The sequence below is a fragment of the Leptonychotes weddellii genome, chromosome 2, assembly GCF_054177405.1.
Source record: "Leptonychotes weddellii isolate Sample4059 chromosome 2, ASM5417740v2, whole genome shotgun sequence".
NCBI classification, from domain to species: domain Eukaryota; kingdom Metazoa; phylum Chordata; class Mammalia; order Carnivora; family Phocidae; genus Leptonychotes; species Leptonychotes weddellii.
This window is the reverse complement of record NC_138370.1, coordinates 78,771,290-78,785,567: the sequence shown is the minus strand read 5'-3', so window position 1 is coordinate 78,785,567 and position 14,278 is coordinate 78,771,290. Positions and strand designations below refer to the sequence as shown.

The following is a 14,278-nucleotide window of genomic DNA, read 5'->3' as shown; positions in this document are numbered from 1 at the left end:
ATGAGGGCGCTGCGCAAAAACAGAAAAGCGGAGCGCTCGGAGCTCAGAAACTGCCAGCCGAGATCACAGGCTCTAGGGCTGAAGCAGGAGGAGGGAAAGACTGGAAGGAAGAGAGACTGGTTAGAGGGAAAGAGACTTGGGAAGAAAACAGCAGGAAAGAAACTGCTCATCACACTTATAGAGAGGCAAATGATGGTGGAGATGAGGACAGAGAGAGACAAAACTATGAAAGCCAAAAAATACAAATAGAGCGAAAGAGGAGAAAATGCCAAGAACATCCATCCGGAGAAATGAAGAGAATGAAAGTTTTATGCTGCAGAGCCGTTCTATGTTTTTCCGGCACAAAATTCTCTTGCTGTTTTTAAGCCCTTTTGCATTTGCCAGCCGTTGACATTGAGGCATGTTCAACGGTGCCAGCAGCGTCTCCTCTTCCTTCTCCTCTTCCTCTTCATCTTCCTCCTCCTCTTCCACCCCCTCCTTCTCCTCCTCCTTCTTTTCCTCCTCCTCCTTCTCCTCCCATCAGCAAGAAGACAAACCGAGGACAGTCTTGAAATATCGAAATTTCCTCCTTGGGATTTGCCAGCGCCGCGTTGCGCCAAGACTGTCGGAATAAAGGACGCTGACTATTGTATTATTATTTTATTAATTGGTCAGTGGGAAGATTACAGATGAGGAAAGGGGACGCCTGTCACCCTTCCTGCGCTAAGATTGAAAAATGAGGCTGAATTGGGGGAAGCCCTAAAATGAAGCAAAAGGAATAGATTTTTAAGGACAGAAAGCCACAGGAGCCCCCCACATAGCGCACTTTTATTTGTATTTTTTTTTTAAGATTTTCTTTTTCGTGGTGGTGGGGGAGGAGATTGGGTGGCTGGCTGGCTGCGGGAAGCTGCTTCCTTTCCCTTTGGAGATGATTGTGCTATTATTCTTTGCCTTGCTCTGGATGGTGGAAGGAGTCTTTTCCCAGCTTCACTACACAGTGCAGGAGGAGCAGGAACATGGCACTTTCGTGGGGAATATCGCTGAAGATCTGGGCTTGGACATTACAAAACTTTCAGCTCGCAGGTTTCAAACGGTGCCCAACTCGCGGACCCCTTACTTGGACCTCAACCTGGAGACCGGGGTGCTGTACGTGAATGAGAAGATCGACCGCGAGCAAATCTGCAAGCAGAGCCCCTCCTGCGTCCTGCACCTGGAGGTCTTCTTGGAGAACCCCCTAGAGCTGTTCCGGGTGGAGATCGAAGTGCTGGACATCAATGACAACCCCCCCTCCTTCCCAGAGCCGGACCTGACGGTGGAGATCTCTGAGAGCGCTACGCCGGGCACCCGCTTCCCCCTGGAGAGCGCTTTCGACCCAGACGTGGGCACCAACTCCTTGCGCGACTACGAGATAACCCCCAACAGCTACTTCTCCCTGGACGTGCAGACCCAGGGGGATGGCAACCGATTCGCCGAGCTGGTGCTGGAGAAGCCCCTGGACCGAGAGCAGCAAGCGGTGCACCGCTACGTGCTGACCGCGGTGGACGGGGGAGGAGGGGGAGGAGGAGGCGAAGGAGGGGGAGGCGGCGGGGGAGGGGGCCTACCACCCCAACAGCAGCGCACCGGCACTGCCCTACTCACCATCCGAGTGCTGGACTCCAACGACAATGTCCCCGCCTTCGACCAACCCGTCTACACTGTGTCTCTACCAGAGAACTCGCCACCGGGCACGCTTGTAATCCAGCTCAACGCCACAGACCCAGATGAGGGACAGAATGGCGAAGTCGTGTATTCCTTCAGCAGCCACATTTCGCCCAGGGCGCGGGAGCTCTTTGGACTCTCCCCGCGCACCGGCCGACTGGAGGTGAGCGGCGAGCTAGACTATGAAGAGAGCCCAGTGTACCAAGTATACGTACAAGCCAAGGACTTGGGCCCCAACGCGGTGCCCGCGCACTGCAAGGTGCTAGTGCGAGTACTGGATGCTAACGACAACGCGCCAGAAATAAGCTTCAGCACGGTGAAGGAGGCGGTGAGCGAGGGCGCGGCGCCGGGTACAGTGGTGGCCCTGTTTAGCGTGACGGACCGCGACTCAGAGGAAAATGGGCAGGTGCAGTGCGAGCTGTTGGGGGATGTGCCGTTCCGCCTCAAGTCTTCCTTCAAGAACTACTATACCATCGTGACCGAGGCCCCCCTGGACCGAGAGGCTGGAGACTCCTACACCCTAACAGTGGTGGCTCGGGACAGGGGTGAGCCGGCGCTCTCCACCAGTAAGTCGATCCAGGTACAAGTGTCAGATGTGAACGACAACGCACCGCGGTTTAGCCAGCCCGTCTACGACGTGTATGTGACCGAGAACAACGTGCCGGGCGCGTACATCTACGCGGTGAGCGCCACAGACCGCGATGAGGGCGCCAACGCCCAGCTAGCCTACTCTATCCTCGAGTGCCAGATCCAGGGCATGAGTGTCTTCACTTACGTGTCCATCAACTCTGAGAACGGCTACTTGTACGCCCTGCGTTCCTTCGACTACGAGCAGCTCAAGGACTTCAGCTTCCAAGTGGAAGCTCGGGACGCCGGCAGCCCCCAGGCTCTGGCTGGTAACGCCACCGTCAACATCCTCATCGTGGATCAGAACGACAATGCCCCTGCCATCGTGGCGCCCCTGCCTGGGCGCAACGGGACTCCAGCGCGCGAGGTGCTGCCCCGGTCGGCGGAGCCGGGTTACCTGCTGACGCGCGTGGCGGCAGTGGACGCAGACGACGGCGAGAACGCCCGGCTCACCTACAGCATTGTGCGGGGCAACGAAATGAACCTCTTCCGCATGGACTGGCGCACCGGGGAACTCCGCACCGCGCGTCGGGTGCCGGCCAAGCGCGACCCCCAGCGGCCTTACGAGCTGGTGATCGAGGTGCGCGACCACGGGCAGCCGCCCCTGTCCTCCACTGCCACACTGGTGGTGCAGCTGGTGGATGGAGCTGTGGAGCCCCAGGGTGGGGGCGGGGGCGGTAGCGGGGGGCCAGGGGAGCATCAGCGCCCCAGCCGCTCCGGCGGCGGGGAGACCTCGCTGGACCTCACCCTCATTCTCATCATTGCGCTGGGCTCGGTGTCCTTCATATTCCTGCTAGCCATGATCGTGCTTGCCGTGCGTTGCCAAAAAGAGAAGAAGCTCAACATCTACACGTGTCTAGCCAGCGACTGCTGCCTCTGCTGCTGCTGCTGTGGCAGCGGGGGCTCGACCTGCTGTGGCCGCCAAGCCCGGGCGCGCAAGAAGAAACTCAGCAAGTCGGACATCATGCTGGTGCAAAGCTCCAATGTACCCAGTAACCCGGCCCAAGTGCCGGTGGAGGAGTCCGGGGGCTTCGGCTCCCACCACCACAACCAGAATTACTGCTACCAGGTCTGCCTGACCCCTGAGTCCGCCAAGACCGACCTGATGTTCCTTAAGCCCTGCAGCCCTTCACGGAGTACGGACACTGAGCACAACCCCTGTGGGGCCATCGTCACCGGCTACACAGACCAGCAGCCCGACATCATCTCCAACGGAAGCATTTTGTCCAACGAGGTAAGGCTGAAGCGAAAGGACCACCATCTCTCATCTCCTCCATCTGAAAGCCTCCTCTAGCCCGGCCCTTGTATCTCTGGTGCACTGTGTATTTATATTTAGGATATTAACTTATTTGTATCTCTGTGGGGGCAGGAATTGGGGGGAGGCTATCCCACCCCTTCGTATGTAACCTAAACTTCGTGTTGTCCCTAATTTTCTGCGCTCCACCCCTCCACATTTACTTTCATTTCCTCCCCTTGGTGCTTTGCCACCTTGGACCCTCCTTCTTCCCTCTGGCATTCTTCCTTTAAAATCCTAACCCCTTCTCAGTCCTTTCCCTTCTCAGAAATCTGAGGGTAAAGGGAAAAGTGCGCGGGGGGAGCGAGGGAATTGCGATGGAGGGACTTTCTGGTACTGGCAAAGGTCTTTTTCTCTTTGCGTTTGTCCCAGGCATTAATAAAGTTAATTCTGTTTGCTTTGTTTATCGATGCTTTCAGTCGCGTGTAAAAGTAAGCTATAGATTGTTTAACTTCGCACAGTTGTCTAAACTCGAATGCATGTTTTAGTGAATAAGTTATCAGATCTTTTCCTCTGAACTCGGGTTGCAGAAAAGCCTTCAGTTCTGCTCTGGACAGCATTTACAGACGCTCTTGAAGCCCAACGCCCACACAGTGTGAATTTGAATGAAGTTGCTTTGGCACAAACCCCTGTAAGCGTAAACTAACGGAAGGCTTAAACAATTGTTACCTTAAATATATCTTTTAGCTAATAATCACCTTTTGCCACTGTTCTTGATAAATCACTACTGCTGGCTTTCTTCCTCAAAGAATTTGGCTTGTTAATTCCGATTTCTTTTTAAAAGATGGCGAAGTGGCAAAGTTGGGAGGAGGGAGGGAGGGGGAGAACAGAGTTGATTTATGTACAAGAAAGTTTGGACCAGAAAAGGTGTGTGGATGGTGGAGTTGGGGAGGAGAATGCAGAGGGTATTTGGAGGGGGAAAAGTCTGGGGGGGGGTTATGAATTCTTTTCTTGGCAGGTTATTTTATTTATTTGAGTCTTAGATATTATTAATTGACTTTCATGAATATTTGTACAGCTCATTTGTATCTTAAGCACATTTTGAAAATAAACAACAAAATAATTCCATAAAATATCCAAACTTTTTGCTTATTGAGCGTGCTGTTTTTCTTGTGTCAACCAGTATGCACCTAAACACTTTTTTAGGCCGCTGAAAGACTGCAGAGTATACCTAGGTTGACTCTATTAGGGACAATAGTTTATGAGCCCTAGCTATGAGGTCATTTGCAATCTCTCCTTAAGCACACACACACACACACACACACACACGTTTAAAATTGGCTTTTTTATTTTTGCAATGTTTTTTAACCTTTACTGAAAATCTAGACTGAAGTGTCTCTGCATATTGCCGTTCCCTTACCCAGCAATCACTAGGGTGAGGCCTTAGAATAGCTTGAAAATTCATAAAACTGTACACAGTACTTAAATGAAACTCAATTCCTAACCTCAAAAGAAGACTACTAGTTAAGCCCTCAGCATTCAAATGCTCTTGATTTATTTATCTTTTTTCTAGACTAAACACCAGAGAGCAGAGCTCAGCTATCTAGTTGACAGACCTCGCCGAGTTAACAGGTATGGACTCTTTTTTTTTTTTTTTTTACCCTAGCTTGATGTGTGGACAATTTCCTACCTACTAAAATTAGGAATTAGGTGTATTATCCAATATTAAAATATAAGATCTCCAGCTAGGTCAAAACATAAATACTGATTATGCTGGGGTTCCTAGACAATATATTAAAAATATGGATATATTCCATCTATATACAACTTACTGAATATATTTGAATATTTTGTCAATTTATACTCACACTGCTTCTGATAGTCTCCCTATTCCCAGTGAATAAATACTCTCTTTTATGAAAATGATATACACATAAACAAAACTCTAATCATAGAATAATGACTAACGTGACATACCTTAAAGGCTCAAAATGACTGCTCTGCTCAGTTTTAAAGAATTAGGCTTAAGGTGATGAAACTAGCTTTCTGCAGAAATAAAGCCCAGAGGTCTATGAATCTGCAGCACCATTGGTGACCATGTGGTGGCAGAAGAATGTTTTTTGTGTTTCTTTGCCTTTTTTATTCTAATATTCACGTTTTTGTACTTCTAGTTCTGCCTTCCAAGAAGCCGACATAGTAAGCTCTAAGGACAGTGGTCATGGAGACAGTGAACAGGGAGATAGTGATCATGATGCCACCAATCGCGGCCAGTCAGCTGGTAAGTGTGTTCAAAGGGCAATGCTGACTTTTATAGTTTCTTGTTGTTGTTGTTGTTGTTGTTAAAAGTCATTCTAGAAAGAATGATATCCTGGGGAATTTTCTGTAGGTTTAATGGTAGTAAGTCCACAGGAAAATGGTGTGTCATCCTATGTTGATAATTGTATATTCAAAGATGATTATAAAAATCTAATGTTCCTTTGGGTAAGGTTAGAGATTTATTGGGAAATATGATAGAATATGAGCTATATCTTCCTTACATAATGTTCTTTAGTGCAATTATATTACATACAAAAACCTAGAGCGTTCTCACCTGGTCCAGGCCTCAGTCTTACTCTTCAGTCAATTAAGGTATTATTAGACTTGTTTATGGATGAGGTAACTGAAGGTGAATGAAATTGATTGACCTGCCCAAAGTCACAGAGAATAAGTGGATGATTGGGAACTAGAATCCAAATTTCTCCCTTTCGAGAGCAATGGGTTTTGCAAGCCACTGAGTATTGAATGGGAGAAAGAAAGGTGATTAAAAGTCATGAATAGGCTGAAAGCAGGATTTCCAATGCTGGGTTCTTAGGCTTCAAGTCATTAATAAACATTTGATAGTGTGTATTTTCTCAAGCACCTTAGGTTTCCTCATATTTTCAATAGGGTCCATGACCTGTCAAAAGTTGAACCCCATGTGTATTTGTATATGAGGTTAGCAATAGACACTGATGGGGTTGCAGTGTGATACATATATTTTACATTGTTTATTTTACTTTTTTCTATATAAATTTAACTGTTAAGTTTTATAGGATGCTGATAACTCTGTTTACTAATCCTTAAAGAAAACACTATTAAAAATGAAATATATACCTTATAATAATGAAAATGATTTCCACAATGGTTGGATTTTCTTACTATTTCATTTGCAATTCAACTAAGAAGGGTGCTTGTTTTTTTGGTTTGTTTTTTTTTTTACTTTTCCTTTTTTGATTGAGTTTTGTGTTTTTCTGACATGTAAATAAATGGAAAGGCAAATTAACCTTCGTAACTTATAAAAATGTCCATGATTGGGCCATCTCTAGATTCAACTCTGTTCACTTGATTTTAAGCTTTATTTTGGTTAATGATGTAACCACAGAGTGATAGAGTTCTCATTTTCAAGGTAACCTTGGTCCTAGAGAGCACACATTCCTGAACACACTTGGTGGACCTCTGAATGGTGCCGAGGCAGGGTGTCAAAGGGCAGTACCCGCCCCATGGTCGCCTGGCAGCAGTGGTTACCTCAAGCCTCTCACTTGGCTAATGTGTGCTGTGTCTGAGGCTGCCTTAGCCTTGGGAAACACAGGCAGGAGGAGGGGAGAAAGAGGCTGCTCAAGGGTCTCTTTATATTGCTGCAAGTCATTAATATGCAGACCTAATGAGACTTGAGAACTGCCAAGAATCCCCGGAGGTCCCTGCCCCTTGCGGGCCTTCACGCTAAGTGAACAGAGCATCTATTTAGTGTCTGGGAACCTGACAACAAACCAGATCTTGCCAGAAGTTTATATTTGAGTACAAAGTCCCTTTCATTTTTGGCCTATATATGGCATATGATTTATCGTTATCTTTAAAAAGCTGTACGTTTAGAATTGCTCATTCCTATTCATTTTTCAGGGTTTCTGATTTAAGTTAGCCTTTTAAAACTTTTAAAACAAAATGTTTAATATTAAAATAGTATCTGCTGCATGTATCCTTGGGTGCATTTTATTCATTTCCCACTCCCCCACCCCCTGCTTTGTTTTTTTCTGTAGCACTCAAGTCTCAATGAACATTTCAATTAGTTTAGTCCCTCAGACATAATGAGCTATAATAACCTAACCAAAGAAAAAGAAACGAATAAACATCTGCAAAAAGTACTATATTTGGAAGATGGATGGGAATAGATTCTTATCAATGCGCCTTCCCAGTAGCTATTTTATTTCTCAGGGACTCAATGTTGCCATTTTTGGTAATGTTTCTTTCAAATTATTTGAGATGTCAAAGCATTAAAAGGAAAATTAAAATGCCAAACTGTGTTCTGGAAAACATTTTTAAAAAGCAAGGCAGTTTGTATTTTTCTTTATCAATGGCAAAAATTTTTCCCTATCTTTACATTCTTACATGTGAAAAGTATTACAGAATGAATTTATTTTTGTATTTCATTGGCAGTTCTAGGGCAGCTGAAACATACTGAGCACAGTAATTGCTGTTTGAGAATTGTAATGACACACTTGTATTAAGAAGTAATCTCACCTTTGTGTGCTGAATTGCAATCAGATTTAATATGTCTAATTTTATTGTAAGAATGATTTTGAAGTGTTTTCTTCTTTAGGTATAAAGCCCTAAATACAGAGAATTGAAATGCATTTACTTAATGACTTTCTCCAGTTCATACTGATGTTGTGTACCGTAAACTTCATAGCAAGTAGCTATAGTATTTCCTAAAAGTTAAACCCATTTCAGGTGAATAAGTACATCTGTTTTATTTTCTTGTAAAGCCAGGTATTAATGACTTTCCAATTTTGTAATATTTAGGAAATATTATTCACAGCACATCTATTTCCAGGTTTACGATATGGGGAAAAAAATCATAACAATAAGCAAATCTTACTCAGCCAATTTTTAGGGGGAGAACAGCAGGTTATCAAGGAAAAATAATACTAGAAACACATAGACCCTGAATTCTGTCCTTCAGTCTGTACCTCATTCCATATTACATTATAGACAATATTGAGCTTAGTGTTTCACCTGTTTAAACTTCCTAACTTTTTATTTATTCTCAATTTCTTTTTCTATGTTAGCATTACTTTGTATTCATTTATTTAGATATGCCTTCTATTTATTCTTCTGTGAATAGTTTTCTTTTTTGTTCTTTCTCCGCTACCCCCCTTGTATTTCTCCTTTCTAAGTAATTTGCCATCACCAGTCTTGCTCATAGAAGGGCTTTAAACACGGAGGCAGCTGCACAGAGAATCACATAAGCTTTTTCAGTTTTCTACTGCACCTGGCTCCATGTGTGAAATTCTTCGGCTTGACCACTGCTCTGTGGCATTTTCTTTCCATAGCCTTGTCAAGGTGCTTTCCGTTTTTTTCAGTGCACTATTGATGTATTGGTTAGATATGGCAGAAGTCCAGGGAGATGTGGTAAATGTATGCATAAACCATCACAGGAGGAAGATCCGATTAATCACAGCTTAAATAGCCAAAAAAAGAGTCAAAGTGAACTTAAAAAAATAGTTTCAATTTTGTTTAGTATATCGTTAGATTAAAAGATCTTTTTTTTCTGATTTGCCATACTGATACAAAAATTTTAGTTGTGTATTCTTAAACATTTTAACATTATTGTAGGTAGTCTAAGGAGATATATTTAGTTGTAAGAATTTTTTTGCCTCGTTTATTAAATATTTGCAATATGCATACTCCTGGAATTATCAGTTCATTTTTAATAATTGTGCCTTCATAAAAAACATACTGAAGAAGATAACCCTAATAAGTGATTCTGTTAATGTTACTTGTTATAGTTTACCTGAAAATTGTTAAGTCGCTCCTTCTTGTAAATTTTTCTTTCAGTTACAAGGAAACTTAGCTTCTAAGTGTGTTTATTTTTTAACTAATTATTGAGATTGATACATGATACGTGGTCAAAATTTGGCTATACGTAAAAAAAAAAGTGATTTGAATTGTCAGTATCTTCAAACTAGTAGATAAAGTATATCATGAAATGTGTTCAGCCATTGCACAACTACTACAATATCAGCAAGACAATTTTTGATTTATCGTTAAGTACAAATTTCCCTTTCCCAACTCCAGTAAGAATTTAGATACTGGCAGATTAGCATCTGGACTTATAAATTGAATTTTCATGATGGTTTGCAAAAGCTTATTCAGGTTTCTGGTGAAAATCTGAACTACAAATTGATGTTACAGAAAGATTTATAATTGGAAAAATATATGACAAAATATTAGAGAAATTGGAGAAAAACGAACATTTTGAATAAGTAGGGAGAAATTTTGATGTACATGTTTTGATTTTTTCATGAGTGAATCATGTTGATAAATATCTGCCGATGAGCTATATTTTCCTAAAAATTACACAACTTTTGTGTTTGTAATTGATCTTTCTCCATTTTTTGGTGCTAAGTGGTTAAAGGAGGATTGGAAATTTCTTCAAAAATTAAGTATTGATTTTCTTTAAAATTAATTTATCAAATTATGAAAAATTAAACATTTTTTATGAAGGCTGAATAAAAAGTGAAGCATTTTTTATGAAGGTGCATGAGGAAGAAATGTACCTGTAATTTTATATTATTACATTTATCAGAAAACAACACAACTTGAATACAATTATAATATTTTTGAAATCACAATTTGTTCTCAGTGGTAATATCACTGCCTCTGACTCTAAGGAACAAGTTACTTGCTGGTTAAAAATATGTATTTTAAAACTTCTCTAAATATATCCTTGCATAACAGGCAGTCTATCACGTCAGCTGTCATGCCTTGTAGAACAGATTATTTCTGAGAAGTTGGAAAAATAAATAACTAGGAGAAGAAATTTCAAATTATATATATTTATATATGTTCAGATATTTCTTAGAAAATACCAAAACTTCAAAACTGAGGTTTGGCCTGTATTTTTCTGCTGTACAAATATCACAGGTTCTATAGTAAGGACATTTGAATAAGAAAAACTAAAAATCAAGTTAAATTTATTTTCTCTTCGGCTTTCAATTTGAGCTATTAAAAATTTCCAAGAGCAATGTGAAAGGCATGCATTTTAATATGTCACCTGCCCTATAATACCTGGCATTCCTGTATATCATGTAGTCATTTATCATAACAAAACTTCAATATACTTCTGCTTATTTGGTGATTAAATAATATATTTAATGGGACTGGAGATAATTGAAAAAAGGTAAAATACTGTTAGTCTTTTAGTGACTCCCTGACATGAGGAATGATAATAGGATCACTTATCTGGTTCTCAAACTATATATCTAAAAGGCAAATGATTCGAAATTTATTGAAGTACTATTTTTTATTTTTCTTCTAATTTTGTTTCTGTGTCTGATATTTTTTTCCTCATGAGAAATCAGTACACTTGCATTATCAGTAAAACTGGTGAATTATCTTCATGCACAATTTGTGACACCATAACTCTCATTCTGGTTATATAAAGCTGTGTGTTATTACTATGGGAATCACACTTTAAAAGGACTAGTTCATAAATTTATTAAGAACATTATTTCTAAGTGTTTTCTTCCTTCTGTCAAGTAAAATTGTTCTTCCAACAAAAACTTTATCGTATTTCTCATTTTTCTTGTTATGCACATGACATATTTTCTGCACAGGTTCTCAACTCATGAGAACTTGATTACATCATCTAAGGGAATTTTAACTCACCTCTAATAACTACAGAAGCCGAAAACCAGAAAACCATTAACTTCAAGAGAAGAAAATGGGCACAATTGAATATGTACTATATATAAAAACAAGTTCTATTGAAAGTACCTTCTAACATAATCAAACAGCATCTTAATAATGTTGAAAGACTAGTTTATTAAAATTTTTCTATGAGAGAGAGGATCCTATTTAAAAATATGAGAGTCCTTGGGTACAGGTGCTCGAAAAGATGTGAAAGATTATTAATGGTCCCATGTAGTGTTTAAAATGATATTTATCAGTCATGTGAGGAAAATTGCATTTATTCCAAATTTTGCATTATATACCCATCTTTGTTAGGGTATAATAATGCAGTTCAATCTTAATATTTGAATTAATTCCACCAACTTTAAATTTTATGCCTTGAATTTAATTTTCAAACAAATGATTGGTCATCATAATTTGACTTTTAACAGTAGTTTCATTTATCAAGTCTTTTTTTTCTCTATCACACTGCAAATAGGGAGCATTTCTAGTACAGTATTCAAAATACAGGGGCATCAGGGTGGCTCAGTCATTAAGTGTCTGCCTTAGGCTCAGGTCATGATCCCAGGGTCCTGGGAGCGAGCCCCGCATCAGGCTCCCTGCTCAGTGGGAAGCCTGCTTCTCCCTCTCCCACTCCCCCTGCTTGTGTTTCCTCTCTCAATGTGTCTCTCTCTGTCAAATAAATTAATAAAATCTAAAAACAAAACAAAACAAAACAAAACTATAAATCTCTCTGGTTCTATAGCTTCTACCTACCTGGTATGTCACTGTGTATCAGGGACATTTTCCTTCCCTTACTCTTTTTCTTTCTACTTATCTCCTTGAAGAAATAGGATAAAAAAACTGAGCTATTCTGGTGTCTAGAAAAACACTGACGTGTTTTACATGCTTTCTTAGTCTGGTTCCTTATCCTGGTTTCAGCTCACGTTTAAGTTCCTCAACAGTTCACTGATCAGTAATTTATTTCCAGGCTTATGCATGACAATTATCAATGGAACATTATAATCGAAGTCAGACTTGGCATTATACATAGTTTAATTTAAAATAAAAAAGTCATAAAGTGAGATTAATATATGATAAGAAGCTTCATTTTATTTCTTTAAACATAATTTACATAATTAACTGTTCTGAACTCCAAAATACTTGTGGATAATCTAGAAGATTAATACTCTGAAAAAAATCTTTTCTGTATTTTATATATGCAGATATTAACATATACACACAAACAGGTAAAGCAGTTTGTGACACAATGCCATCAGGAATTTACTAAACCTGACTCAGGAGTTCAAATCACAAATGGTATTTATAAGGAGAAACAATCAGATGGGTTCATTAAATAAATATTAGTCTGTCGATTAAAAAAAAGAAATTCATACTCATGCATTTGAGAGTTTCTTTTATAAGAGTAATCATACTCAAATTACTTTCAATTAATCCTGTTTAAAAACATGCACAATAAATGTGTTAGTATGTTTAGAAAAATATTAAAATGTGATTTGGGTTTATGTGCTTGTTTTTCTGAGTAGGGGTAGTTACCAAAATGAATATCAAAAAGTCTTTTATAATGCTCAAAAATTGTTATGCTTTGCTTAAGAACTAAACTTTCTTGAGTCATAATCAGATAATGTTGAATAGTCTTGTCAATCTGTGGGAGACAACATAACTTGAAGATGTCATTTGAAATCTTCGTATTCTCGGATTAATAGGGAAACAGTTCTGTGTTGACTAGGACAAGTGTTTTCCAATATGGAACAAGTAATAAGGTATTTGTCAATAGTATCTGCAGCTGACTCACATTACACTTGATTACCTTGGTTTCACTGATTACAGTCATTTGTTTTTGGTTTGTCTGCAGTGGTAAATGATAAGTGGTTTGTAGTAATATGGGCTACCAGAATGTCATTGACATATACATTTTAGGGTCATTTTCTGAGAACCCGAGAAAGCATGCTCTTGACCACTCAAGAAATGTTTCATTCTTGTTATTTATTTGTTTATCAATATGTGTGCCGTATTTCTGTTGAACTTCACTTTTTGTTTCATGTCCAGATTTCATAATCTAAATACCATCATTTGTGCTTCACATAGTTCTAATGTTTTTGTCTCTAAGGAAAAAAAAGTGTTGGATGCCTTATCATCATTAGAGATTATGAATTATAAAGGCTTTACACTTTGCATTTGTCTCTATTATGAATTTCACCAGAGATTTTTTAAAATATTCATTCTTTTTCTACTCACCATTCCCTGGTTATTTAAATAATTTAGAGCCAAAATTTTTTCCCGATACTCTGAGAATATTAGAAACATCTTCCTCAGGGTCCTCTTTGCTAGAAGTCTAACCCTTTGGAAAATAGTACAAAGACATTTTTGGTTCCTGTGAGGTTAAGGCAAGAAAACTTTGGCAAAGCACATTCACCCAGCACCCTTTATGCCACCTGTAATCTCACATTAGCGAAACCTGAACCTGTAGTTTCTCTTTTTTTTCTGCTTACAGGCATGGATCTCTTCTCCAACTGCACTGAGGAATGCAAAGCCCTGGGCCACTCAGATCGGTGCTGGATGCCTTCTTTTGTCCCTGCTGATGGACGCCAAGCTGCTGATTATCGCAGCAATCTGCATGTTCCTGGCATGGACTCTGTTCCAGACACTGAGGTGTTTGAAACTCCAGAAGCCCAGCCTGGGGCGGAGAGGTCTTTCTCCACCTTTGGCAAAGAGAAGGCCCTTCACAACACTCTGGAGAGGAAGGAGCTGGATGGACTGCTGTCTAATACACGAGCGCCTTACAAACCACCATATTTGAGTAAGTATTACATAAAAGGCTTTATCAAAGTATTCCCTTTGAGGGAATAAGTTCAACATGCCATTCTTTTTAGTAAAAATAGAGTTCAAGTTGTTTTCAGAAACAAAGATAAAAGTGACTCTCGGATGCAGGCAGTACTTTACTATGGAAAAATGAATATACTCAACAGGAAGACAGGTTCCTGTGTTAGGACATGGTTGTTGACAACAATCAAACGTAACTTTTGATGCTGA

General features: G+C 40.5%; 1 protein-coding gene across 2 annotated transcripts in view; it reads left to right on the top strand.

Moving 5' to 3' along the window:
• The first annotated feature begins 39 nt into the window (after nucleotides 1-39).
• PCDH10 (protocadherin 10) overlaps nucleotides 40-14,278 on the top strand; it is a 62,602-nt gene continuing 48,363 nt past the window's right edge. For both annotated transcript variants that reach the window (XM_081811867.1, XM_006727164.3), the window contains exons 1-4: nucleotides 40-3,538; nucleotides 5,112-5,170; nucleotides 5,710-5,816; nucleotides 13,740-14,045. In XM_081811867.1, coding sequence (XP_081667993.1) covers nucleotides 908-3,538; nucleotides 5,112-5,170; nucleotides 5,710-5,816; nucleotides 13,740-14,045 — 3,103 coding nt within the window. In that variant the 5' untranslated portion in view covers nucleotides 40-907. The remainder of the gene's footprint in view (nucleotides 3,539-5,111; nucleotides 5,171-5,709; nucleotides 5,817-13,739; nucleotides 14,046-14,278) is intronic.